The sequence below is a fragment of the Anabrus simplex genome, chromosome 1, assembly GCF_040414725.1.
Source record: "Anabrus simplex isolate iqAnaSimp1 chromosome 1, ASM4041472v1, whole genome shotgun sequence".
Classification (NCBI taxonomy): Eukaryota; Metazoa; Arthropoda; class Insecta; order Orthoptera; family Tettigoniidae; genus Anabrus; species Anabrus simplex.
Window position 1 is genome coordinate 838,222,831 of NC_090265.1, and position 25,476 is coordinate 838,248,306.

At 41.7% G+C, this 25,476-nt stretch overlaps 1 protein-coding gene and 2 non-coding genes across 3 annotated transcripts; 2 read left to right on the forward strand and 1 right to left on the reverse strand.

Annotated features, from left to right (window-relative positions):
- The first annotated feature begins 452 nt into the window (after positions 1-452).
- On the forward strand, positions 453-524 carry TRNAC-GCA (transfer RNA cysteine (anticodon GCA)). Its single transcript has one exon. It is a non-coding gene; the product is annotated as a tRNA-Cys (tRNA).
- Positions 525-8,089: 7,565 nt separating this feature from the next.
- On the forward strand, positions 8,090-8,161 carry TRNAC-GCA (transfer RNA cysteine (anticodon GCA)). The gene has a single exon. It is a non-coding gene; the product is annotated as a tRNA-Cys (tRNA).
- Positions 8,162-17,715: 9,554 nt separating this feature from the next.
- LOC136874047 (uncharacterized) lies at positions 17,716-19,575 on the reverse strand. Its single transcript, XM_067147553.2, has 2 exons — positions 19,458-19,575; positions 17,716-18,269 (listed from the first exon to the last, which is right to left on the reverse strand). The coding sequence occupies exons 1-2, from the start codon at positions 19,462-19,464 to the stop codon at positions 17,830-17,832; spliced, it is 447 nt and encodes a 148-aa protein (XP_067003654.2). The 5' UTR covers positions 19,465-19,575; the 3' UTR covers positions 17,716-17,829.
- Between the last annotated feature and the right edge of the window lie 5,901 nt (positions 19,576-25,476).

Consider the following 25,476-nt stretch of genomic DNA (forward strand, 5'->3'; position numbering starts at 1 on the left):
TCAGTTGACCTCCCGAGGCTGAGTGGACCCCGTTCCAGCCCTCGTACCACTTTTCAAATTTTCGTGGCAGAGCCGGGAATCGAACCCGGACCTCCGGGGGTGGCAGCTAATCACGCTAACCACTACACCACAGAGGCGGACCACCATTTTCGTTCCAAATAAATTTTACTGCGAACAGTGAAATGGCACACTACCTTGGACCATAAGTGTTACTGGCAAGTTTATGTTTGGGTATGATCCTGACGTCAACAACTTCGTAAAACAGCGAGCATGATTTGTCTAAGGAATAGACGCAGGCAATCACAAGCTATCTGCAACGCCGTACAAAAAAGAGTTTGTGACTCTCTTCTCTCCTCTGTGCTTGGCATCCCCGCTATACGTAGGCTGCCACCTCCGGAGGAGGCCGGAGCCAGTCTTCAAGTCAATGATTACCAAAACTGCGCTTTGCGGGTGGGGGTATAGCTCAGTGGTAGAGCATTCGACTGCAGATCGAGAGGTCCCCGGTTCAAACCCGGGTGCCCCCTGAAATTTTCGCTCTTTCAGTTGATATAATTTAATGCATCTTGTAGAAATATTAGTAACTTTATTTTGGAAGAGTTGATGTTCTTTCTTTCTTTCTTTCTTTCTTAATCTGTTTACATTCCAGGGTTGGTTTTTTCCTCGGCCTTAGCGAGGGATCCCACCTCTATCGCCTTAAGGGCAGTGTCCTGGAGCGTGAGACTTTGGGTCGGGGGTGAAACTGGGGAGGATGACCAGTACCTCGCCCAGGTGGCCACACCTGCTATGCTCAACAGGGGCCTTGTGGTGGGATGGGAAGATTGGTAGGGATAGACAAGGAAGAGGGAAGGGAGCGGCCGTGGCCTTAAGTTAGGTAGAGAATTTAGGAGGTCCACCTCTGTGGTGTAGTGGTTAGTACCACGAAATTTGAAAAGTGGTACGAGGGCTGGAACGGGTCCACTCAGCCTCGGGACATAATCAATAGTGTAAGAGAAAATCTAAGTAGGGGGAGACCAAGACGACGATGATTAGATTCGGTTTCTTCTTCTTCCTCTTAATCTGTTTACAATTCAGGGTTGGTTTTTCCCTCGGACTCAGCGAGGGATCCCACCTCTACCGCCCCAAGGGCAGTGTCCTGGAGCTTCAGACTCTGGGTCGGGGGATACAACTGGTGATGATGACCAGTACCTCGCCCAGGCGGACTCACCTGCTATACTGAACAGAGGCCTTGGTAGGGGATGGGATGATTGGAAGCGAGAGACAAGGGAACATATATCTGTTGTCGGTTTACTGGAAATGGCACGAGGAATATTAGGAGTTGTGTGATCAGCTACCTCCTCCGGAGGACTGGGTTCGATTCCCTCTGCCATGGAATTTGAAGAGTGGCACGAGGACTAGAACGGGATCCACTCAGCCTCGGGAGGTCAACTGAGCATGGTAATCAACAAAGTATTGTTAAACATTGATGTTGTTCCGTACGGAGGCTGCCATGCAAAAATTACTGATTTTAATGATTTCAAGAGTAAGTTTGAAGATTTGTTGCCGTTTTATGTTCACCACGGCCTGATAACCAGGAAAAAGAATTGTGAAAAATATGGGCATATTACCAAACTTAGCGCTCGGCGAGGGAACGAATTATTGTTTACATGCTCACCAATAAGGTATACTAAATTTTGGTATAAATCTTCCTTCCTTCTCTCCTCCTATGTACGTTAAACTTTGTTTATGTGTGTGTATAAAAGAATTTTTCAGCATTCATCTACCCTCGACGATTAGTGTTACTTTTCAGAAAAATATGGCTAGCCATGGAACAATCACTGATGTTTTCAATCCTCCTGTAAAAAAGATATTATAATTACTTTCGTTGATTTCCCTCCTATCACTTATAAGACTAACTTCAGCGCAATCTATACTTTACAGTGGTCAAATTTTACAATGATCATCACACTCCTTTCCCCTGGACGAAACACTACGGCTAGCCTTGGACCATTAACTTTAAAAATGTTATTATTATAATTTATCCGGCCCGGCTAGTCAGAAAATCATTGGACTGGATAGGTTAGGTCCGGCTAATGACAACACCATTGGTCTGGACAGGTTAGGTCCGGCTAGTGACCAAATCATTGCTCTGGATTCGTTAGGTCCAGCTAGTGGCAAACCAATGGTCTGGATTGGTTAGGTCCGGCTAGTGGTAAACCCATTGGACTGTGATGAAGCCAAGGTGGTCTGGGGGCGTAAGCCCACAGGTTAGGGCCGCGAAGTGGCTTTAGCCCCCTTGAAATCAGCGCAATATACACCTTACTGTGTCGAGTTTCACGTTACCACCAGATCTGAACCAGTTATAAATGCCACTGCTTCCCTTGTATACATATATTTCTGTTTCCATTATTCGGGTCGTATGAATTCCTAGAGTGACAACAGCGCAATCTATGCTTTACAGTGGCGAGATCTGTAATTACTGTACCGCTACACTACCTACGAACCATTTAAACTGTTATTATTTGTCTTATTGATATTAAATCATAATTGGCGGTATTCCAAGAGTGACAACAGCGCATGTATGCTTTTCAGTGGCGAGATCTGTAATCTATTTAAAACATGTTGTTATTTGTCTTTGTTATTCACATTCAATCATGACTAGGGGGTGGCACGAATGGACTCTGCCATTGGCTGAAGATGAAACATCACGTAAATCCCATAAATGAAGACAGCGAGATGTTATCTATATATATAAAGTAGCTTGTCCTGACTGACTGATTCATCATCGCCGAGCCAAAACTACTGGACATAAAGGAATGAAATTTTGGGGATATATTCATATTATAACGTAGGTGCTCGCTAAGAGAGGATTTTTGGATATTCCGTCGCTAAGGGGGTGAAAAGGGGGGTGAAATTTTAAAATGAGTGTGTCTATATCTCAAAACTTTAAAAGTTTACAGATGTGAAAATTGGTATTTAGAATCTTCTTTAAAAATAAGGAAACACGTATTTTTTTGTTTTCAGACAATCCCAATAGGAGGGGTGAAAAAGGGTGAAAAGGGGTTGAATGCCTTTAATCAGGATACCGCTACTTATATCTCAGAAACGGAAGATATTACAGACCTCAAAATTGGTACTTTCGATCGCTGTCAAAAATAAACACAATTTTTTTTTGTTTTTGGAAAATCCAATTAATGCGAGGGTGAAAGGGGGGTGAATTTTTAAAATGAGTGCATCTATATCTCAAAAGTTTTAAAGTTTAGAGATGTAAAAATTGGTATTTAGAAACTTCATTAAAAATAAAGGAACACTTATTTTTTTTGTTTTCGGAAAATCCCAATAGGAGGGGTGAAAAGGGGTGAAAAATGGGTTGAATGCCTTTAAAGAGAATACTTATATCTCATAAACTGAAGATATTACTGACCTCAAAATTGGTACTTTTGATCGCTTTCAAAAATAAAGTAACACATATTTTTTTGTTTTTGGAAAATCCAATTAATGCGAGGGTGAAAAGGGGGTGAATTTTTAAAAATGAGTGCATCTATATCTCAAAAATTTTAAAGTTTAGAGATGTAAAAATTGGTATTTAGAATCTTCATTAAAAATAAAGGAACACGTAGTTTTTTGTTTTCGGAAAAACCCAATAGGAGGGGTGAAAAGGGGTGAAAAATGGGTTGAATGCCTTTAACGAGAATACTTATATCTTAGAAACTGAATATATTACAGACCTGAAAATTGGTATTTGGGATCTACTTTAAAAATAAAGAAAGAGGTATTTTTTCGTTTTGGGAAAATCCAAATAATGGGGGGGGGGGGGGTGAAAAGGGGGATGAGATATTTAATAATAATGTTATTTGTTTTACGTCCCACTAACTACTCTTTTACGGTTTTCGGAGACGCCGAGATGCCGGAATTTAGTCCCGCAGGAGTTCTTTTACGTGCCAGTAAATCTACCGACACGAGGCTGACGTATTTGAGCACCTTCAAATACCACCGGACTGAGCCAGGATCGAACCTGCCAAGTTGGGGTCAGAAGGCCAGCGCCTTAACCGTCTGAGCCACTCAGCCCGGCTGAGATATTTAAAATGAGTGTATCTATATCTCAAAACTTTTAATATTTATAGATGTAAAATTTGGTATTTAGAATCTCCTTTAAAAATAAAGAAACACGTATTCTTTTGTTTTCGGAAAATCCTAATAGGAAGGGTGTAAAAGGGTGAATAATGGGTTAAATGCATTTAATGAGGATACATATATCTCAGAAACGGAAGATATTACAGAACTGAAAATTTGTATATGCGATCTCCTTTAAAACTAAATAAACACGTATTTTTTTTAGTTTTTGGAAAATCCTATTAATGGCGGTTAAACAGAAGTGACAATTTGGGGTGAATTTTTTGAAAGACTATATCTACAGAATATCTGAGAAACGTAAAATGTTATAGACGTAAGAAGTGGGTATTTGGAATCTCCTGTAAATGTAAAGAAATATAGGTGATTAATTTTCGGAAACTCCACTTAAGGGGAACCCAAAAGGGGTGAAATTTTAAAATGAGAATTTTTACAGTATATCTAAAATCTTAACATGTTACAGAAGTGAAAAATGGTATTTTTATCTCTATTAAACATAAAGAAACGTGTATTTTTAGATTCCAGAAAAAGCACTTGGGTGGAGGGGGGGGGGTGAAAGTGACTGAAAATGATGTTGAATTCTTTTAATTAGGCTACTGATATCCTAAAAATGAAGTTGTTACAGACGTGAAATTTTGATATTTGCAATCTGCTTTAAAAATAAAGAAACACGTATTCTCGGAAAATCCAATGAAGGGGCGTGGGGGAGGGGGGTGAAAGAATTGAAAAATTAATTGACTTTAATTGTATGAGAATATATACATGTAATAAAAACTAAAGTTGTTACAGACGTGAAAATTCGTATTTGGATCTCCTTTAAAAACAAAGAAAAACGCGTTTTGGGGGGGAAACCATCTTGGGGGGCGGGAGTGTAAAGGAGTTGAATTCTTTTCATGAGGACACATAAATCAAAAAGTGAAGAAGTTAGAGTCGTGATAACTGGTATTTAGAAGATCCTTTACTATTAAAGAAACAAGTATGTTTTGCGGGAAAATTCACTTAAGGAGGGGGGGATTATTGTGAAATGAAGTGAAAAAAGTGAATTATTTTTATGGGGATACTTATATCTCAAAACTGAAGGTAATAGACGTGAACATTGGTGTTTGGAATCTCCCTTAAACATAAAGAAACAAGCATTCTTTTAATTTTTTTGGTAGGGGCGGGTGGCGGTAAATAAACTTAACGGCGGTGGGGTGTAGAAGGAGGTGAGACCTATTGATTTTACTGTTATTAATGTTCTTATAAGCATCCTCCGTTGCTCAGGCGACAGCGCGCCGGCCTCTCACAGCTGGGTTCCGTGGTTCAAATCCCGGTCACTCCATGTGGCATTCGTGCTGGACAAAACGGAGGCGGGACAGGTTTTTCTCCGGATACTCCGGTTTTCCCTGTCATCAGCCATTCCAGCAACACATAATAGTAATAATAATAATAATAATAATATTCCGGACTGTCGTCAAATGTGCGGACCGCGCTGGAAACGGCTCCTGGACGGGTAATGACTAAGAATGCAGTCCGGCCGCGGGTTCAGTGCCGCCAAGGCACCCAATAAGACACCACGCCGGATCTCATGAAGGATTTTATCCATATTAAAAACATTATAGGAAAAGATGGCAAGGATTTATGGACCCAACTGACCGGGAGGAATACCTGAGCCTAGCCCGGGAAGTACGAAATCGATTGTTGGAAAGGAAGATTTAAAAGTGGGAGGAAACGTGCCGTAAAATCATAGAAAACCAGTCAGATCGGGAATTTTGGTGGATTCTCCCAGAAAACGAGTCAGATCGCGAATTTCGGCGGATTATATATCTAAAACAATAAGCATTCAATTATAAATTTCAGTATAATACCGTAGTGAAGCACGGGTATCTTGCTAGTTATTCTTATAAATGTTATATGCTTATTCTTTCCATTATTCCTCCGGACGACAACGTTGATTAGTTCCTCGGTAACATTGCCTCATCGTTTTAAGTCTTTTTATACCGCATAAGTTGGTCATAACTTCTCGCTGTCTTGAATTATGGGAGCGACGTTTCATTGACGTAATCTTCAACCAATGGCTGAGTCCATTCGCACAATCGTCAGCCATGATCATTAGGCTGTATTATTTTTTTTGCTAGTTGTTTTACGTCGCACCGACACGGATAGGTCTTATGGCGACGATGGGACAGGAAAGGGCTAGGAGTGGGAAGGAAGCGGCCGCGGCCTTAATTAAGGTACAGCCCCAGCATTTGCCTGGTGTGAACATGGGAAACCACGGAAAACCATTTTCAGGGCTGCCGACAGTGGGGTTCGAACCTGCTATCTCCCGAATACTGGATACCGGCCGCACTTAAGCGACTGCAGCTATCGAGCTCGGTATAGGCTGTATATCCTGGTGAGTGTTATAAAATGTTTTACCGTTGTTTGCGTGTGTGGGAACGAAAGATCTGTTGGAATGACCGACCTTTTTGATGTTATAGTAAGAGTCGAGGCGTTATTTCTACTAATATGATCTGAACGCACCTACGCATTGTAAGCAGTCCCGCTACGAGTGAAATGGTACGTTCTACTAAGAAAATGTTAAGAAAGATGATGCTGTTCCAAAGCCTAAAGCAAAGTTTAACCAAGTATGTTTCCCAAGATATATATGTTTTCCTTCCCTAATATTGATTCATTTTCATTCTCTGGGTTACTTAAACCATCATCATCATCATCATCTGTTTACCCTCCAGGTTCGGTTTTTCCCTCGGACATAGCGAGGGATCCCACCTCTACCGCCTCAAGGGCAGTGTCCTGGAGCTTCAGACTCTTGGTCTGGGGATACAACTGGGGAGTATGACCAGTACCTCGCCCAGGCGGCCTCACCTGCTATGCTGAACAGGGGCCTTGTGGAGGGATGGGAAGATTGGAGGGGATAAGCAAGGAAGAGGGAAGGAAGCGGCCGTGGCCTTAAGTTAGGTACCATCCCGGCATTCGCCTGGAGGAGAAGTGGGAAACCACGGAAAACCACTTCCAGGATGGCTGAGGTGGGAATCGAACCCACCTCTACTCAGTTGACCTCCCGAGGCTGAGTGGACCCCGTTCCAGCCCTCGTACCACTTTTCAAATTTCGTGGCAGAGCCGGGAATCGAACCCGGGCCTCCGGGGGTGGCAGCTAATCACGCTAACCACTACACCACAGAGGCGGACTACTTAAACCAACCTTTGGTATATTTTGTGTGTTATTGTATTCGTAGATTAGCCTCTTGTTATCTCACTCCTAAGAGGCGCATCTCTAGCTCAGGACTTATTGCCTTGACATTTCCCAGTCACGATCTGGACATCGATGTTAATGTTATGGGATTTTCAAATGGGTATGGGTCAACCCGCGCTAGCCCCATGGTATAGGGGTAGTGTACTTACTTGTTACCTGGAGGCCCCGGTTTGGATTCCCGGTAAAGTCAGAGAGTTTTACCTGGGTCCTGGGTCTGAGGGCTGGTCCGAAGTTCACTTACAATTGAGGAGCTATCTGACATAGCGGCGTCTGTCTAGAAAGCCAAGAATAACGGACGAGTAAGTTCTTAATAATGATCACATGACACCTCGTAATCTGCAGTCTTCTGGCTGAGCAACAGCCGCTTGGTAGGCCAAGGGCCTACGGGGCTATTGCCTCATGGGTTTTGGTTTGGTTTTGGTTTCAACTGTCTGTAAACAGTATAATCACATACTATAAACTCTAGTTCACAGTAATCGTATGTTTGTCCCTTAATTTCATCTCAAGAATCTCGCAAGTTTATGTTTGGGTATGATCCTGACGTCAACAACTTCGTAAAACAGCGAGCTTGATTTGTCTAAGGAAAAGAAGCAGGCAATCACAAGATATCTGCAACGCCGTACAAAAAGGAGTTTGTGACTCTCTTCTCTCCTCTGTGCTTGGCAGCAGTGCCATACGTAGGCTGCCACCTCCGGAGGAGGCCGGAGCCAGTCTTCAAGTCAATTATTACCAAAATCGTTTTCTGCGGGTGGGGGTATAGCTCAGTGGTAGAGCATTCGACTGCAGATCGAGAGATCCCCGGTTCAAACCCGGGTGCCGCCTGAAATTTTTGCTCTTTCAATTGATATCATTTAATGCATCTCGTAGAAATATTAGTAACTTTATTTTTGAAGAGTTGATGTTCTTTCTTTCTTTCTTTCTTGATCTGTTTACATTCCAGGGTTGGTTTTTTCCTCGGCCTTAGCGAGGGATCCCACCTCTATCGCCTTAAGGGCAGTGTCCTGGAGCGTGAGACTTTGGGTCGGGGGTGAAACTGGGGAGGATGACCAGTACCTCGCCCAGGTGGCCACACCTGCTATGCTCAACAGGGGCCTTGTGGTGGGATAGGAAGATTGGAAGGGATAGACAAGGAAGAGGGAAGGGAGCGGCCGTGGCCTTAAGTTAGGTAGAGAATTTAGGAGGTCGGCCTCTGTGGTGTAGTGGTAAGTACCACGAAATTTGAAAAGTGGTACGAGGGCTGGAACGGGTCCACTCAGCCTCGAGATATAATCAATAGTGTAAGAGAAAATCTAAGTAGGGGGAGACCAAGGCGACGATGGTTAGATTCAGGTTCTAATGATTTAAAAACAGGAGGCATGTAACTAAACGAGGACTCAGGATTAATTTGCAAATAAAGGACCTCGGGGAACACGAGGTTTGCAGACTGAACGCCGAAAGGTAGGTAAAACAGTTTATAATGAAATTATATGTCCGCCTCTGTGGTGTAGTGGTTAGTGTGATTAGCTGCCACACCCGGAAGCCCGGGTTCGATTCCCGGCTCTGCTACGAAATTTGAAAAGTGGTACGAGGGCTGGAACGGGTCCACTCAGCCTCGGGAGGTCAAGTGAGTAGAGGTGGGTTCGATTCCCACCTCAACCATCCTGGAAGTGGTTTTCCGTGGTTTCCCACTTCTTCTCCAGGCAAATGCCGGGATGGTGCCTAACTTAAGGCCACGGCCGCTTCCTTCCCTCATTCTTGTCTAACCCTTCCAATCTTCCCATCCCCCACCAAGGCCCCTGTTCAGCATAGCAGGTGAGGCCGCCTGGGCGAGGAATTGGTCTTCCTCCCCAGTTGTATCCCCCGACTCAATGTCTCACGCTCCAGGACACTGCCCTTGAGGCGGTGCAGGTGGGATCCCTCGATGAGTCCAAGGAGAAAACCAACCCTGGAGGGTAAGGAGATGAAGAAGAAGAATATTAGTGTACTAAGAAAAATAACAACAATATAAATATCAATAAAATATATCAAAATATTAAGATATAGATGTGATTTCTTCTATGGCCTTTATTTAAATGATCTATTTCACCTGACGATGAATCAACTCAACCACTGTCCACCATCATCATCATCATCATTACACCGGGGAGAACAAAGTTCTGCTGGCTGTAAACCAGCTTGAAGTTCAAATGAAAGATTAAGATGACACCACAGTATAGAGGCGTGATAATACCAGGACGAATAGAATTATACAGCCTAATTCAGCCACCCCTTCCAATGTAGTTTTATACAACCCACAATATTCATTCCGTCCTGAAAACATCTGCCCTGCCAATATGCTCAGACAATACAACCGGATATCTTGGTATTTACCGCCTCACCATGATAGGACGCTGTAATGTTATACTCGTATTAAACACTGGAAGACATGTGTGTGCCTTCTAGATCATATGAACCTGACACGCCGGCGAAACAGGAAATTGATATTGTAACCGAAGTAAACCTAATACTTGCTATAAGCTGCTGAATGTGCCGTTTGGAACCGTAGTGTCGTTGGTAAAGGCGTGCTGGAGCGGGCTTGCACGTCAGGTGGGGGGTTAGAGCCTGGGGCGAAGATTACAAATTTCTGAAATGTTTGTTTAATATGTACCGTACGCAATGTAAGCTCAACATCCACTTTCAGCAAATTGTGTGTGAATGAATGTTTGTGGGACTAAGAAGGGCTGATTAGTTAGCAGGCCGGACACATACAGACAAGAAATAATAGGAACACAACTGCCCTGACAATGATTTATCGCAGCAAATGCTCGATGTGATGAACATTTTGGTTTATGCACATTCGGGTCCGGTATCCAACAGATCGTCTTGCGCGCTGAAGCATTCCAGGTGTAATTGCTCGGGAGGCGTCCTTGATGAGTTTCTGGAGCGACCGGGGTATTCCGGCGCTTGAGTGTAAACAACGTTCTTCAATTAATGTCCCCACAAGTCTAACGGCGTTAAATCCGTTGATCTGGCTGGCCAAGAAACAGGGCCTCCTCGTCCTCTCCATTTCCCGGGTAGTTCCTCGGTCAGATGTTTACGAACGGGCAAAGTAGAATGTGGCGGAGCTCCATTCTGTTGTAACCACATCGTCAAACGATCGTGCAAGGGCACATCCTCCAGCAGCAGTGGGATTTCCTGGCGCAGAAAGTGCAGGTAGCTTGGGCCCTCAAAGAAACAATGTCCAATCAGGTGATCCCCCAAGATTCCACACCGAACATTCACTCCCCATTGTACTTGATGGGCTGCCTGTCGCACCCAGTGAGGATTGTCCGGATTGTTTTGGCGATTGACGTTCCCATTTTTGTGGAAGCGCGATTCGTCCGAGAACAAGGTATGCGATACGAATGCTGCATCATTGTCCAGCCTGCCTAATAGTCACCGACAGAGCTCCATTAGAGCTTCTAAATCCCGCCCATGAGGCTCTTGGCGTAGCTCAAGAAGGTATGGGTGAAATTTATGTTCATGCAGTATTCGCTAGAAGGACGGCTGGCTGGTGTTCACCTGTCATGCAGTCGCCCTTGTACTAGTGTGTGGAATATTACGAGCTGCCTCCAGAATGGCCTCTTCTGTTTCACCCGATGTAACGAGCCTATCGCGCACTGGTGGCTGGTTGGAAATCACGCCTGTTGTCCTTAGGCGTCTTTCAACACGGCGGAATGTCGTAGCAGCCGGGTGTCGCCTGCCGGGATACTCTTACTAGTACAGACGTAGTGCCTCGCACGAGTTTCGTCTTGCTTCCCCATAAATGAGGAGCATGTCAACTTATTCCTCCGTGGAAAACATGCCGAATGACAGCAGGACTAAAGTACATTCAGGCCCTAACGGCGGAGTATGCGCAGGGCACAAGATGAATAACTGCGTCATTCTACTGCTTGAATGTTGCAAACGCCGGTCTGTGTTTACGTATTCACACATCATACCGATGCAAATATATTTGAACGATGCTCGTTCGAACCGCCACTGGCACATTCCGTCGATCGCTAGGCGAACGCCTAACCACATTCGCTACGCTACACTGCTGGAAACTTGTTGGGAGTACAATGAGAGCAGAGTACATACGCCATCCGGTTCGGTGTTTAAGACATTAATTACTCCACTGTTACCTAGTTTTATGCATTGATTCCCCTCTTCGTTACACCCGGTCACGACACATTAGCATAGTTACATGGTAAAAGGAAGTTGCTACATGATTTCACGGCTTCATGTTTTGCAAACGGATGATATAACATTTCGATAGGGTATAGAATCGTCTGCAAAATGTGCTCACTGAACATTAGCACCATACAGTACTCCTGTAGGGCAATAGCACCTCTATAACCATGTGCACGTTATTTGGGTTGCAGCAAACGGTATTATAACGTCCTGCTGAATCACACTGTATAGTGTGACCACTTGTGCTGGTTGATATGTTCATTCACTACGCGGCGTTGGTGTCGATGTATAGGCATCAGATGACTCTGAACATGTGTTTCTAAAACGGATTTGAAAGGACATAATTCCTAATTTATCGTTTAAATAAATGATTTTTTTTGCTAGGGGCTTTACGTCGCACCGACACAGATAGGTCTTATGGCGACGATGGGATAGGAAAGGGCTAGGAGTTGGAAGGAAGCGGCCGTGGCCTTAATTAAGGTACAGCCCCAGCATTTGCCTGGTGTGAAAATGGGAAACCACGGAAAACCATCTTCAGGGCTGCCGATAGTGGGATTCGAACCTACTATCTCCCGGATGCAAGCTCACAGCCGCGTGCCTCTACGCGCACGGCCAACTCGCCCGTTAGTAAATGATTTTAAACCGCGTATTCATTATTGTAGCGTTCCGGGACTGTGCATTCTGTTTACTGGCCGAATAAGGTGTTTATGTGAAATATGTGTTTGATGCAAATTAAGATAGTGTGTTTCTTATTTTGAAACTAATCTGTGAAAAAAAGTAAGAACTATTTTAGAGTTAGTAGTGACATAAGTACATTACGTAAGAAGTTGGTTCGTCCGTAACGTGATCAATATTTCAAACGTTTATGTCCTCAGTTGCGCTAAATGTTCTTTCAGTAATTCTCCACGAAATTGACTGCATATCAAACTGTGTTGAAATTATCAGTTGTAAACTAAAAAAAACTAGATGTCAACTGTTTAGTGTACATGCTGCGAAATATATCGTAAAAGACATATTAAACCTCTGCAGGTTGCCACATTATTGTTATAAATACGTATATCCTACACTTGTGATTTTTATATAACTACTTTATATATACGTTAAAATGCGTTACTAAATCATGAATCTCACTTGTAACTTCTTCCGGAGGTGCTTAATTCACTTTTTTAAGTTGAATTCCCTCTGATTGTCAGCACTAACCTTTGAGTTATCACCAACACTAGAGCATACAGCTCATGTACTACGGGAGTCCAGTATGGAATAATTATGAGTGTAAGGGGCACTTGATTTGGTAGATTGGTGTTGGTATGGGGATCTTCTTACTAAATACAGTCTAAATATGTGGGAAGATTTGGAAAATTGTGTGGGAGTGCTGTGAGATTCGTCTCTGTCTTGCAATTTCCACTTTTTCAGCATTAATAATTAAACTGTCATATTTTTGGATAACTTCGGCCGTAAAACGCAGATCACGGATACGAAGTTTTTTACTCAAAACAGATCTTGTAGTGGAATAGCCTTGAAACACTTGGAGAACAGACTGGGTTCTTTTGAGTTCAAGAAACAAACAAACAAACAAACAAACAAACAAACAAACAAACAAACAAACAAACAAACAAACAAACAAACAGCTTCTCATTCGGTTGTTTATCGTAACCTGACTTGCATCCCGGGACATGGCAAATTGTTGGCATATTCACATGCAATGGAAGTTTTACCGAGGTGTACGTTCTACTTCTCAAATACTTAATATTTTTCTCTTTTCAGTTCGCATACTGTTAACGCCAGATATCTGGTGCATGTATAACTACCGAAACTAAAATGGAAAATCCACAGTCTCTGTCCAGTCATTTGACCGCGTCAGGAATGAAATGAATGGATGCCCCATCTAGCGGCGAGGATAGGAATTGTGCCAGCTGCCGAAGCCAGTGGCACTCCTCTGGGTCAATGATTAATGAATGACAGATGAAATGAAATGATATCGGAGTGTTTCTGGAATGAAATACGACAGGGAAAACCGGAGTATACGGAGAAAAACCTGTCCCGCCTCCGCTTTGTCCAGCACAAATCTCACATGAAGTGACCGGGATTTGAACCACGGAACCCAGCGGTGAGAGGCCGGCGCGCTGCCGCCTGAACTACGGTATAACTACCGAAAATGACCAGAAAATGTTTTTCACACTTCCGTTTTAGGCCGACAAAACGCGCACCTACTTGCCTTTACATCGACAGTAGCGCTGCAGGCGGCGGAGAACATGTACGTCGTTTCTGTTAACATGTGATTCAGAGGGAGTCGTCACACTATTCATTTCTATTTGTCCTGATGATGCACTCTACTTCCACTGAAATCTCACTCTTCAAAACTTTGTTGGTTACATCTGTATTCCGGAGAGGTCTTCAAAAATATATTATTATGAAAAACAATTAGTAAAGTTAAAAGGTACAAAGGCATCTAAAACGTTTAAAAAGGTATAAGAAAGTCCACCTCTGTGGTGTAGTGGTTAGCGTGATTTGCTGCCACCCCTGGAGGCCCTGGTTCGATTCCCGGCTCTGCCACGAAATTTGAAAAGTGGTACGTGGTCTGGAACGGGGTCCACTCAGCCTCGGGAGGTCAACTGAATAGAGGGCGTTCGATTCCCACCTCAGATATCCTGGAAGTGGTTTTCCGTGGTTTCACACTTCTCCTCCAGGCGAATGCCGGGATGTTACCTAACTTAAGGCCACGGCCACTTCCTGCCCTGTTACTTATCTATCCCTTCCGATCTTCCCATCCCCCACAAGGCCCCTGTTCAGTATAGCAGGTGAGACACCCCTGGGCGAGGTACTGGTCCTCCTCCCGAGTTGTATCTCCCTACCCAAAGTCTGAAGCTCCAGGACACTGCCCTTGAGTTGGTAGAGGTGGGATCCCTCGCTGAGACCGAGGGATAAACCAACCCTCGAGGATAAACAGATTAAGATAGAAGAAGATAAGAAAACTTGGTAAATAATTCCTACAAAACTTAAAATATAAGGTTGATTCGGAGTTGCGGCCAGTTGACGAACAACAACAAATAACGCGATAATGTGAAAATCTCACAAGGCAGGGCAGTTAACTGAGGCGACCGTTGTAACGAGAGGATAGTTAAATTGTTATTCGTTCCATAGAGAATCTGAGTAGTAGGGTAACAAATCTGTAGCGCTATCTACTCACTAGCAGGACCAAAGGAATTTCCGTAGGTGCTGCAACATTTAGCCAAGACGACACACACATAAGGCACCAGGAACTGGTCCACGTCCACTACATGGAGGGTTAGAATTTGTTGGATGCATTGACAAGTCAGGCTGTCAACTAAAACATTTCCACAGAGTGAACTGGCCACGTGGATAGGGTCGCGCAGCTGTGAGCTTGCATTCGGCAGATAGTGGGTTCGAATCCCACCGTCGTTGGCCCTGAAGTTGTTTTATTTATTTATTTATTAGATACAGCCGATGGAGGGCAATTTTCCAGTAATAATATAACAAATTTAAATCAGTATAATAAGGTAATTATCGAGGTAAACAACAATAAGTATCAACAGTAGGTTCAATCAATCATCAATCAATCACTACTGATCTGCATTTAGGGCAGTCGCCCAGGTGGCAGATTCCCTATCTGTTGTTTTCCTAGCCTTTTCTTAAATGATAGCAAAGAAATTGGAAAATTATTGAACATTTCCTTTGGTAAGTTTTTTCAGTCCCTAACTCCCCTTCCTATAAAATAATATTTGCCCCAATTTGTCCTCTTGAATTCCAACTTTATCTTCATATTGTGATCTTTCCTACTTTTAAAGACCCCACTCAAATTTATTCGTCAACTGATGTCTTCTCACGCCATCTCTCCGCTGACAGCTCGGAACATACCACTTAATCGAGCAGCTCGTCTCCTTTCTCCCAAATCTTCCCAGCCCAAACTGTGCAACATTTTTGTAACGCTACTCTTTTGTCGGAAATCTCCCAGAACAAATCGACCTGCTTTTCTTTGGATTTTTTCCAGTTCTTGAATCAAGTAATCCTGGTGAGGGTCCCCTACACTGGAACCATACTCACTCTAGTTGGGGTCTTATCAGAGACTTATATGCCCTCTCCTTTACATCCTTACTACAACCCCTAAATACCCTCATAAGCATGTGCAGAGATCTGTACCATTTATTAACAATCATATTTCTGTGATTATCCCAATGAAGGTCTTTTCTTATATTAACACCTAGGTACTTACAATGATCCCCAAAAGGAACTTTCACCCCATCAACGCAGTAATTAAAACTGAGAGGACTTTTTCTATTTGTGAAACTCACAACCTGACTTTTAACCCCGTTTATCATCATACCATTGTCCTCCGTCCATCTCACAACACTATCGAGGTCACCCTGCAGTCGCTCACAATCTTGTAACTTATTTATTGCTCTGTACAGAATAACATCATCTGCAAACACCCTTATCTCTGATTCCACTTCTTTACTCATATCATTGATATATTAAGAAAACATAAAGGTCCAATAACTGCCTTGAGGAATTCCCCTCAGTCACCCATTCAGTCACTAACAACAATAACAACGTAACAGGAATGGCAACGATAACTGGCAAGAGTCAATTACATAGTTGGCACGAGGAAAGTTCATAGTTTGGAAGGACGAAAGAAAATGGAGACCTGAAGAGGACTTCGGAGGAATTTTTTAATTTTGTGTTTGAACGATGCGTCGGATGTAAATATGTTAGTATGGGGTAGTGAGTTAGGAAGAGATGGGAGGTGGTGGAAGATAGAGCGTTGTTGTAAGGTTAGGCGCTGAGGGTGCGCTAGATGAATATGCCGGTTGCGTGCTGGCCTGGCGGAAGATGTATCGGGAAGTACGTTGGAAGAATATTGCATTCGGAATAGCAATTCATTATTTTATGTAAGTAACAAAGATCGCAGAACTGTAAACGGCTTCACAGGTCAAGTATATCCAGGTAGTTCAAGATGTCAGATATGTTCCTAAAAGCATGACTGCGGGTCTTATCAATGAAAGTGAAAAGAAAACTGTTTAGTTGAGATATGTTTGCCATATCACATAAGGACTAAATAGGCGAACAAAAGTCAATAATGGGGAGAACATAGGAGATGAAGTGCAATTTTACGGTGTAAACATAATTAATTGCAGTGAAATTGTAAAGAATGCCTAGGCCATGCATGAGCCGTTATTTTATTGATTCGATATCAGCAGATAAGGTCAGTTTATAGTCAATTATAAAACCTCGTCTCTTACCACAATAGCTGATTGTAGTGTATTTCCCTGGATGGTATAGGCGGCGTTCATTCAATGCTTTAGCTGTGGAAAGGATATTGTGTTGCGCATCTTAACACTGGAAGAAATATCCCATTTTTTAACCAGTCACTACATAAATTTAGAACTGTTTGTGATTCATGAGAGTCATTAGCGTAAAACCTTACTATAGGATCCTCAGGTCGTCGGCGTACAAGGGAAGGGAACACTGAGTGGGTTAAGCACAAAGAATATTATGTCATCGATATAGATAACAAAGAGAAGGTGCGCAAGATACTTCCTTGAAATGCACGTGATAACACAGATGACCAATACGAGGCAGATTCAGGGAGTACCGCTCTTTGATTCCTGCCGGAGATGAAACTAGTTTTCAATGACATGACGGGGCCATGGATAAAAGTCGGTCGCGAGTTTCCAGTGGTTTCCAATTTTCGCATCAGGCAAATGATGGAGCTGTAGTTTATTGAGGACACAATAGCTAACTTCCCAATTATAGAACTTCGATGTGCTAGTGCGAAGTTAAACAAGTAGAAATAAACATGCCTTGAGTTCTAACAGTTATGCCAACTGGATAACAGGCCTTTCCTCAAGATTCAATATTGAGCCTTTATCTGGTTGGGACCAGCACGATGAAATCCAAGTACACTATACCTGCTTAAGAAAGAACTTCGTATTGCCATGAATCTCGAATGGATGATATTTGAGTTCCGTCTAAGATACTGAACACACGTATAAACCCAGTGGAAATGGAAGGATGTGAAAACACATGAAAAGTTGGAGAGATCAGTGGAACATTGGGACAGAACAGATTTAGAGGAATTACACCATTAGTGTATGATGATGTTGATGATGATTACTATAAGCCATTTTAGGTCACTTTTTAAGAGTGCACTGTGGTAACACACATGATTTATAAACAAAGAACACAGGTAAATTATACAATTTAGAATTTATTGACAAATAAGTTTTAACAGGACATTTTTATTTCATAAATTTCATTTTTGTAGCATTTATCCTTGTGAACTGATGATTGGTAGTCACGGGTTAAGCGTAAGCACAGACTTGGATTGCAGGGTTGAAGACGAGACCTGATGGACAGGTGAAGACAGTACCTTTCCCTGTGGTCAGGTCACACTTGACAAACTTGTGTGTGTCCTTAGGGTAGGGCAAGTGCCATCTGTCAGCTCTAGCGGCTGCGCACAAGTTGGCTGTGTCAGGCTGCTGGTTGTCATTATCATCATGATGATGATGGTCGTTATTATGATCATCATGATGGTGGTGGTGGTCGTTGTTATGATCATCATGATGGTTGTGGTGGTCCCAGTCATGGTTGTGGTGGTCAGGATGGTGATGTTTTCCTACATCTTGAGCATTCTCAGGGCTTACTGCAGGGGTGTCGAGAACTTTATTATCTTCGGAAGCTGCCCCTTGTTCCACAGCGTAGGCCGTAGCCAGCACAACCAACACAGTCACTACAAGAAGACCTGAAAGAAGCGAAAATTTAACGATTACTCTTTGAAATTTCAGTGAAATTCTTGAGACATCTTGTGAAATACTTGTAACGAGCCCTATAGTCTTCAAGTCTCCACAACACACCTATTCTCCTTTCTGAGAAACGTGCAGTAATATACATTTTGTGTGAATTTTTAATAAAACCAAGTAAGTTTGTAGTTTTAGGTAGGTTCGTTAAAGAATTAGGACTTATTTGAGGATCTGGGAGATAGTTGTCTGATTTTTAAGAATACGGCTTACTATCTGTCTGATTGAACCGTGTACAAGTCAAATAAATTTATATTAATTCCGGCTCAGACCCTACGTCAGTCATTCCTGATCCAAGGAAATAACATAGTTGGGAAATTACTTTCCAGATTACCGTTGCCTTTAGCCGATAAATTCAAAGTAATACCCGAAAAATTGAAATGACAGTCAACTGGCTGTTTTGCCATGGACTTGTTGATAAGTATTTCTGTAAATGCATTAATATTGAGATAAATGAACTGCTAGATCAGAAAGAATTTTGTGAGGAGAAAAGTACCTTGGAATGTTATCAATTACTGTACACTTCTATTGCAAACAGAAAGTAAGAAGCTAGTCAAAGTTAGTAACACATATTTAGACGTATATGGACCATGTTTCTGATTAAAGCATCCTCCGTAATCTTCGATCTTCTAAAAAAACCTTAATAGTTTTTCAAAGTTAGGAATCAAAATTTAGAACTCCGAAACACATTACCTTCGACTTATGCACTTTTATGAACATGGCCATTCAAAGAGAACGAAAATAGCTATTGAGAATTTTAAATCCAGATTCCCTTCTGAGAATATTCTGCATGAGCTTGTATCTCCAAAAAAAAATATAAATGATTACCCAAACTCCATAATTCAAAGTAAGATCTAAGATATACGTATTCCCCATTTATCACCTTGGATTTTAGAGGAAAACCTAAATGGGTATTTGAATTCGATAGTTCATATTTAGACCTAAGAAAAGGATTTACCTCAGTGCTTGCAGCGTCTAGGTAAACTTAAATGTGGTAAGGAAACCTAACTGGCTATTCAATGTCATTTATTAAAAAGTAAACCTAAGAGATGCATTTGCACCATTTAGTTCACCTACTGTAAGCATCAATCTACATGTAGATTTATACTGAACTGTAAATCTCGGTTACTTACCTTTCATTTTGATGTACCGCTCTCTGTACTGTTTGGAGTCAGAGTCTGTTAACCATCGTTATATACAGCACACGTTATCAAGTTTATTGTTATACCTCGTCATCTATCGCTACGTTCGATCAAGACCTTTAATCGAAACTTTCATAACATATTAATGATATTTATCAACCCGTAGAAGTGTCACTCATTCATCTCATCAGTTTCGCGATAAGGTCAAAGGTTCACATTTACTGAACCCTTTGGTCCACTCTGAAGGATACCTACCTTCCTTACCTATCAGCAAAATTTCATGAGATCTGTCTCTTGGGTCGTATCGGGTTCTTCGTCACTTGCTGAGGTAAAGGTATGGTTCAGTAATCCTAATCTATGTACTCAAATGAAAGGTCTTATTCATAAAATATCTGTATTTTTTTGGAAAAATTTGCTGAAGAACTAATAATTTGAAATCCAGGTAAAATTCGGACTCTATCTTGTCCACTTAACACCACATTCATTTTACACAGAGGGGCCGAACGCTGGTTTGAGCCTTTGACTTAACTGCCTGATGGGCATCCTTAGTAGAAACCATTGTCCCAAGTATTAAATAAAGAAAGGAAAGTCTGGAAATCCTTAAATTCGGCTTCCATGTGAGACTACATGTACCATTATAATGATTCTTGATGGTCCAGCCCTAGTAACACGAACTATGGACTCTAGGTATAATTAAGGCAGTCCAATCGGTGTGTGCCACACAGTGGTTATACGGCATGGACCCGTAATTGAATCGATGTGACCTGCGACTATGTCATGGGCCGACCTCTAAACTTCTAAGTTACTTTAAAGTCATTGTGGATGATGACCGCAAGGAAAATGATGTTACAGGGGCATATGGCCCTAATCTAAGTCCCTGAGGTTGATGACCCATGGCCATCCAAGTTTCTAAGCTGAAGGCTAAACACAATTAAGTTACATCGGTTGATGACCAAAGTTTCCACTTTACTAACCCCAGCACATTTAATGCTCAATCAATCAATCAATCAATCAATCAATCAATCAATCAATCAATCAATCAATCAATCAATCAATCAATCAATCAATCAATCAATCAATCAATCAATCAATCAATCAATCAATCAATCAATCAATCAATCAATCAATCAATCAATCAATCAATCAATCAATCAATCAATCAATCAATCAATCAATCAATCAATCAATCAATCAATCAATCAATCAATCAATCAATCAATCAATCAATCAATCAATCAATCAATCAATCAATCAATCAATCAATCAATCAATCAATCAATCAATCAATCAATCAATCAATCAAAGTCAAACAATGCAACAACTCTCACAATACATTGTGGCAGTAAAATCCATTACCTTCGGGTATGTCCCCTTATGCCTTACGTTAACATTTAAATATTCCCAAAAAATAAACTAAGATTTCCAGAATGCATCTCCAAGTTATTCACTTGCGTTAAAGTTAATTCACAAATACGGTTCCACTGAATTTAATAATTTAATAAATAAAAAATGATTTAATGAAATCTTAATGAACAACAAATTCTGTCTCCACGGACGAATGGTTTCTTTCACAAGTCGCTACTCAACGTTTGACGCAGTTATATTCAATTCATGTTTAATGTTTACCATCTGTCATGATTTGTAGCTGGAAACAATTTACATCATACATTTCCAGTATTTATCTTGTTTCATGACATCACACTTTAAATCTAACCTAACCCTAGCCATTATTAATACCTGGATAACCCTAATAATCTAGTACAAACCAAAAGTGACTCGCCATATAATGTAAGCCGATTACTATGTCATATCTTGTCATAAAGTTTGTGCACCCTCACAAACAAAACAATCATCACTACTACCACTCTATATTTTGGACAACCCTGAAATTGGCTAACCTCACTCATTATACTCTAACTTTAGGGTTTAATATATACATTACAATCTCAATTAAACAAATTCACTGTATCTAATAACCTACACGTTATTCCCGGATGAAAATTTCAACTACATAGATCCCGTAGTTATTTATCTCCGTTGCCAAAAATGCGATTTCATTTTAACACGTAGCACGAGCCCATCCCCGTTACCTTCGAACGGTCAACTCCGATCAGCGGGCGGTACTGGACACAAACCACCCTCGCTGTCAGTTTCGACATGTAACATATGTCTACCGTCATACATGACTGGCTTCAAAAAATGAACCCCTTTGACTTAAGAAAATTGAGCGAGATACGATATTCTTACCAAACTAAATATGCACATAGATTTACTTTTAAATGTCCCTCAATAATTGTACACGTCGCCAATTAACCCCGGCGTGAATTCTCGTACTCTACTTTCCATCCCAAACATTATAAAAGCTTCCTCGGGCTCCCACAAAGACCCGGCTTCATCTACAGGCTTCCAATCACCTGATTCACAAATCCTATCTCAACTCGTACGACAAAACTAACCCATGTTCTCAAACTCAACGACTCTCACTGACAAAAGAACTGGAATAAAAATCCTTACTAGAATCCACGACGCCTAATACCAAACAATACTTTACTAATGAACAACTTCGCATAAAATGATCTCGTATTTTAAAACTGGATATTCACGAAAATGACTGACAAATTTTACTATTATTATTGTCACTCAGACACTGTTAAAACGGACATAGAATACGTTACACTTCGTGACAAATTTCACCGATCTACATTACACAACACTACATACAGCGCTTCCATCCGATTGAAGATGGGTAACCACGGATCCATTTCGCACCAATTCCATCAAAATTTCAACTGAAAATTTTACGTCAAATAAACGTCTTAACTTAACATCACAAAATATAAGCAATAAATACAGGGAACTGACGATCTACTTTGGACGTGATATCACTTCGAAACCCCCATTAATAACTTTTTACAACATTACACGGCACTCGCAATACTTTAAAAATTTATCCAAGCAGAAAATAAAACCAATAATCTTTCGTCACATTTCTAACATTTACAAAAAACATATGGGTGACCAACTGCGTCATAAATACCCACTTCAAATACATATAAGTCTAACATCACGAAACAAGATATAGTAGGCGGTAAGATGGCATGTCACCTACCTCAAGTCAAGCCAGCGTTCATCTTTGGGGCTCACCGGTGACCCTCTGTCATTTATTTAGTCATTTTTACATTTTTGGCTGTACATTGCATTTTTCTTCCTTTTTCCTGGAAATAAACCATAAAAAAAGAAATGCCCTTCACTTGACGATTTTGTTGATCGCACTCGACGGATTGTATTTATTTCCCGCACACGAATTACTTTCTTTACCACAACACAATTTTATAAATGTTTCTTCGGTATCTTGACCGTCGTTTTTATACAATTACTTATGCTCAAAGAAAAACTATCTCCACATGGAGTCAAGACCCCAGCCACATCGGCTAAAATCTGTTGGTTGGACTTAGTCTACTTGTCGATCGTTTTACAGAACAGTTCAACCCTCTGTCTTCAGCCTCACGATATAAAATGCAGGGGCTTCAACATGGCGTCCCTTCTCTGTTTATAGACAGTGCCCCCTCTCTCCAGGCATTTTCCCTTTGCCGCCAAGAAATTTTGCGTAACTTTTTCGGCTTAAATGAACTGTATTTAAAAGCGTTTTGGATGTAACCACATACTTGCTATATTGCTATCGGTAGTGTTCCAGAACATTTAACATTTATGCATATTAAATTAACTGGTTAAATGACCTCATTTGATAGGCAATATTTTTTTGTCGACTTGGCGTGGGTAAGCTAGACACGCGCGTCCATCTGAATAATCCCCAGAAATGGCTTAGCAGTCTCAAATCCGTCTCACTAAAGACCAATTGTCTTATAGATAAATACAGGACTCTCATTATATTGCGTTCACCACTAATTCTTTCATTTATTTTTTATTTATTTATTTATTTATTTATTACAAACTTCCCCCATGCGGAGGCTGCCACAAGGACAAAGTATGTCAACTGCACAGTATTTTGTTTTCTAAGTTACTGTTGACTTTGCTACTGAGCCAGGTAGAAAAATCACAAGGCTCAGGAATAAATGTGCAATATTGTTGTTCAAATGCTATATAGATGATTACGGAGTATGGTCACTGAACCTCGTATTGCGGCGATAGCGATGTCGTGAAGTCGTGTCCGACTGAGGCCGAGAGAATCCCATAGCTGTACAAGAAATTTAGGGATTGTGCCTCGAGCTCCGATCATAAGTCCATGGACGGAAATATCGTCTAGGTGATATTTTTCTTTATAGTAGTTTACAGTTGGCTGGTAAACTGACTTCTTTTCGGCGTCCACCTCTTCGGCCTGGCCAACGTGCGACTCGAAGCGTATTGTGGGATCTAAGATTAGTCCTTGCTTGCTAGCAGGTTGAAAAGCTATCATGTCAATACGCCTGTTACTCCCGTCGGAAGCTAGGCCAGAGACCTCTTCATGCACCGTGAAACCATGATCCCTCAGCGAGGTCGCAATCATGTGTCGTATTGTATGATGGCGGGAATTTCTCAATACCTCCCCGTGAGGGCAGGCTCCCAGGACATGGGCAAGAGTTTCGTGCTCTCTGTGGCAACGCCGACAGAGGGTGTTGTCCTGGGACCTTCCCGGCACGGAGCGAACGGCGCACACATTCGCTGTCATCTTGATGGCCTCTCTCCATTCCGCACAGGATAAGCCTCGGTGATCTCTTATCCATTTGTTCCCTAGCGTGTATTCCTGGAAGAGTCCAACGCCCTTTCCTTTGTGCGGCAACTTCGTCCATGACTGAAATTCTCTGTCTCGGAGTATCTGTCGGACGTTCCTTACATTGGGAAGATGGCTATTTTTGGACATAACTCGATCATTCATTTCTATGCCTAGATCTTGCAAACAAATTGTACGTTCTTGTTCCAGCTTCCTAGTTGCATTAATGTAGCCGTTATTTGCAAGTGATAATTTATTACAGATGTTAATATGCTGTAGTTTGGCTTCCCAAGTGGCGCGAAATAAACCGAGGCCCTTATACTTCCTTTCGGTGTATATCATGTGATCCGGAACGTCTGCTGGTAGTTGTAATAATTCTTTAGTTCCACTCTTCAGTATTTTATCAGCATCTGATAGAAAAGTTTTAGGTATCTTGTTTAGGGGAGTAACTTGGAGTGGGTAAATAAGAGTAGGTGATACTGAACTATTTAAAATTGAAAATTTCTGGTCAGATTGCAGCAATGGTGAGCTAACAAGGGTGTCAATCTTGTTTCGTGTCTTGTCAAGTACGGCTTGTGGATCCAGTTTAAGTTCATTGATGAAATTCACACCTAAGTAACGAATGGCATTTCCGTTGCACTGTGATTTAATTTCACAGTCGTCATTAATGATGATATTCTCCTCCGTTAGATGACCTTTTTTGATAGAAAGACAAGCTGATTTTGAAGCGCTGATGTCCAGGCCGAGTTCCTTAAATCTTTCTATGGCGATCCTAGCTAGTTCGGCAGCAGATTCAGTGTTTTTCCCAAATATTACCGTATCGTCGGCGAAACACATTATAGTGAGGTTAGGCTCCTCGTTTGCAATCGAGTAACCGTAATTCCTTGCTAAAGAATCTTCAGATAGTTCTTCCACAATATGATTGGTAGCGATGTTAAATAATGCCGGTGACAAAGGGGAGCCTTGAAGCACACCGCGATTAATTTTGATGGGTTTTGTTCCCTGTTTTCGTGTCTGTATCTGTGTTACATTTCCTTCTTGTAGAGCAATTAGCAGTCTCGTCAATTTTTCTGGCACTCCGACCGACTCCAGTGTGCTCTGGAGGTGCGCATGTCCGACGTTATCAAAAGCTTTGCGAACGTCGAGAAATATAATGCATGCATCGTTCTTTTCTTGCCTAGTGTGCTGTAAAGCGGCTTCCAAAATTGAGGTATTTATGTAAGTACCGGGTGTATTGGTGAAACCCCTCTGATTATCATGAAACACAACGTAGTTCCGAAGCTGTTTATCAAGAACTTTCTC